The sequence below is a fragment of the Miscanthus floridulus genome, chromosome 4 (assembly GCF_019320115.1).
Source record: "Miscanthus floridulus cultivar M001 chromosome 4, ASM1932011v1, whole genome shotgun sequence".
NCBI lineage: Eukaryota > Viridiplantae > Streptophyta > Magnoliopsida > Poales > Poaceae > Miscanthus > Miscanthus floridulus.
Window position 1 is genome coordinate 101,803,601 of NC_089583.1, and position 2,454 is coordinate 101,806,054.

A 2,454-nucleotide genomic window follows, 5' to 3' on the forward strand; every position below is an offset into this window, starting at 1 on the left:
TCTAGCGTTCAGCCGTGCGGGCACTCCACCGATGGGGAGGCCGTCGTCCGTCGATTGGAATGGACTACAGCAGCTGCCAGCCGTGCATTGTCCTTGCCAACACCTTCCACATGCCAGCAGCCCGGCACAGCAGGCGAAGCCTCATCGAAGGAGGAGAGAACGCGGTGGCCGGGGATGAAGGAAAAACAAAGTCCTTAACTGCAAAGCAAGGTAAGAGGATGATGAATTGACGAAAAACCTGATCCGGCCTTACAGCCTTTGTGTCCAGATGCATTTTTCTTCATTCTTCATCTTTCATCGGTGTGAAAAACACCATCGCCTGTTCTTGTTCATGACAGACTGGCGGTCTCCAGTTCTTGCATGTTCATCCTCAGCGAGAGCGTGCGATGATGGCTCAGAGGCATGCGTGTCTCTGTCGTTCGCAGAGCAAAGTGTCACCGATGCAAGCCATTAGGGTGCCGGTGACCATTCTGCCGGTGTCGTTCTCTTCTCGTTCTTGAGAGCAAAGTGCTGATAACGTGTTAAAAGTGAATGTAAATGAACAAGATTTGGGAGAATCATCTCTTTCATTGATCTCTGAAATATATTTATACAAGTGAGGGGGTGTCACGAAGGGACACGACTGTTCCCAAAGGACATGCCCTTTGGAGTAGAATTAACTGTCTAATCCTATCCACTAATCTTGTAATTGATGGATGAGATCACTTCGTGAACAGGTGTCTGTTGAGAGACACCGTTTCACAACATAAACATAGCCGAGGGACGATCAAGTCAAACGTTGCGTTGCCTCCCCGGCGGGCCGGTCCCACCAAGACGTGGCGCCAAGCAAGTGCGTCGTCGATGCTCTTCCTCTTTGTTCCTCCTGTTATCTCTCTCGGCTGTCCGCTCCCCCGTGATGTGAGCGCGTTTCTCTCCCGTCCTCTCCTCTCCTCTCCCGCAACAAACACCTGCTAGCTGCTCTCGATCTCCCTCTCCATTGCCATCTCTCTCTCTATCGCATTGCTTGCACATACGATCGAGCTCAGAAGGCAGGCACAAGCAGCCATGGTGATATGATACCTCCTCCTCCTCCTCATATATCCTCTCTCTCTGTAGCTATTAGATCTCTCAGTCTCTCGTATATAACTAACAAATTGGTAGCTGGTCATGCTGCGTGAGGATAAATGCGCATGAACATGTTTATATTTCTGCATCTTCAATCTTGATCGATGTGCATGGGTTGGGTACGTGCGCGTGTTACATTTGAAATGAAATGACTCGTTATCTTCCTGTATGCAGGCGAACTCTGCGTCCGGCCTTGCGGTGAACGACGAGTGTAAGGTGAAGTTCAGGGAGCTGAAGGCGCGGCGGAGCTTCCGGTTCATCGTCTTCAGGATCGACGACAAGGACATGGAGATCAAGGTGGACCGCCTCGGCGAACCAAACCAGGGCTACGGCGACTTCACCGACAGCCTCCCCGCCGACGAGTGCCGCTACGCAATCTACGACCTCGACTTCACCACCGTCGAGAACTGCCAGAAGAGCAAGATCTTCTTCTTCTCCTGGTAATTACATCCATTCATCATGTGCATATATAGCTCACGTACGTACGCAGCAGCATGCATCTGATTATAACTAACTGAAAATTAATGACCATTATTACCGATCAATGTGTAGGTCCCCTGACACTGCACGTACCCGGAGCAAGATGCTGTACGCCAGCTCCAAGGACAGGTTCAGGAGGGAGCTGGACGGCATCCAGTGTGAGATCCAGGCCACCGACCCCAGCGAGATGAGCCTCGACATCGTCAAGAGCCGGACCAACTGATCATGATCATCGTCCATCACCATTCACCAAGCAACAACACCACCTCCATTATATATCCATTTATATCATTTATTTCGGAATTCGGACCCACCCACTGCTAATCGTCCATGAGAGATTCATCCCTGGACTATGCTCCATCTCTTTCGTACGATACAATTTGAAGCCTTTCTAATTCCCTAATTATTACTATGTATTCCATGTTCATTTTACTTGTAACCACCATCCTTCAATTCTTTCTGTAAGGATCGGAGCATATATGTGGCTATGCCAATTGTTGGGCATAAGAATGCATTTTGTTTCTGTAATATAGAAAACAATGTATTTAAAGCAACAAGTTATTGTCAAGTTACTTTGCTTGTGAACAAATTTCATACCACGTGTCCATTTGTTTAACCTTGGTATAGACGTGTCACACCTAGTAACAATAACCAAACAGCAAAGGACTTGTTCGGTTAATTCTCAATCCAAGAAAATTGAAAGCGGTTAAAAGAATTTTGACTTGTAGGGGATAAATTCCTCTCAATCCTTTTCAATATCGTCCTTGGGTCGTTGACGAGTTCGTCCCATTTTATCTCATTCACAAAAACAACCGCAATCTTAATAAACGTAAGAACATTTGAAATGTCCCGCTTCAACATGGAGATATG

At 47.6% G+C, this 2,454-nt stretch overlaps 1 protein-coding gene across 2 annotated transcripts; it reads left to right on the plus strand.

Moving 5' to 3' along the window:
• The first annotated feature begins 765 nt into the window (after nucleotides 1-765).
• LOC136550166 (actin-depolymerizing factor 2) lies at nucleotides 766-2,112 on the plus strand. 2 transcript variants are annotated; one of them, XM_066541655.1, is made up of 3 exons: nucleotides 766-1,047; nucleotides 1,279-1,544; nucleotides 1,657-2,105. In XM_066541655.1, the coding sequence occupies exons 1-3, from the start codon at nucleotides 1,045-1,047 to the stop codon at nucleotides 1,805-1,807; spliced, it is 420 nt and encodes a 139-aa protein (XP_066397752.1). In that variant the 5' UTR covers nucleotides 766-1,044; the 3' UTR covers nucleotides 1,808-2,105. The 2 variants fall into 2 exon arrangements, with proteins under 2 accessions (XP_066397752.1, XP_066397751.1); XM_066541654.1 differs by lacking the exon at nucleotides 766-1,047 and having other exon boundaries at nucleotides 1,273-1,544; nucleotides 1,657-2,112.
• The last annotated feature ends 342 nt before the right edge of the window (nucleotides 2,113-2,454 follow it).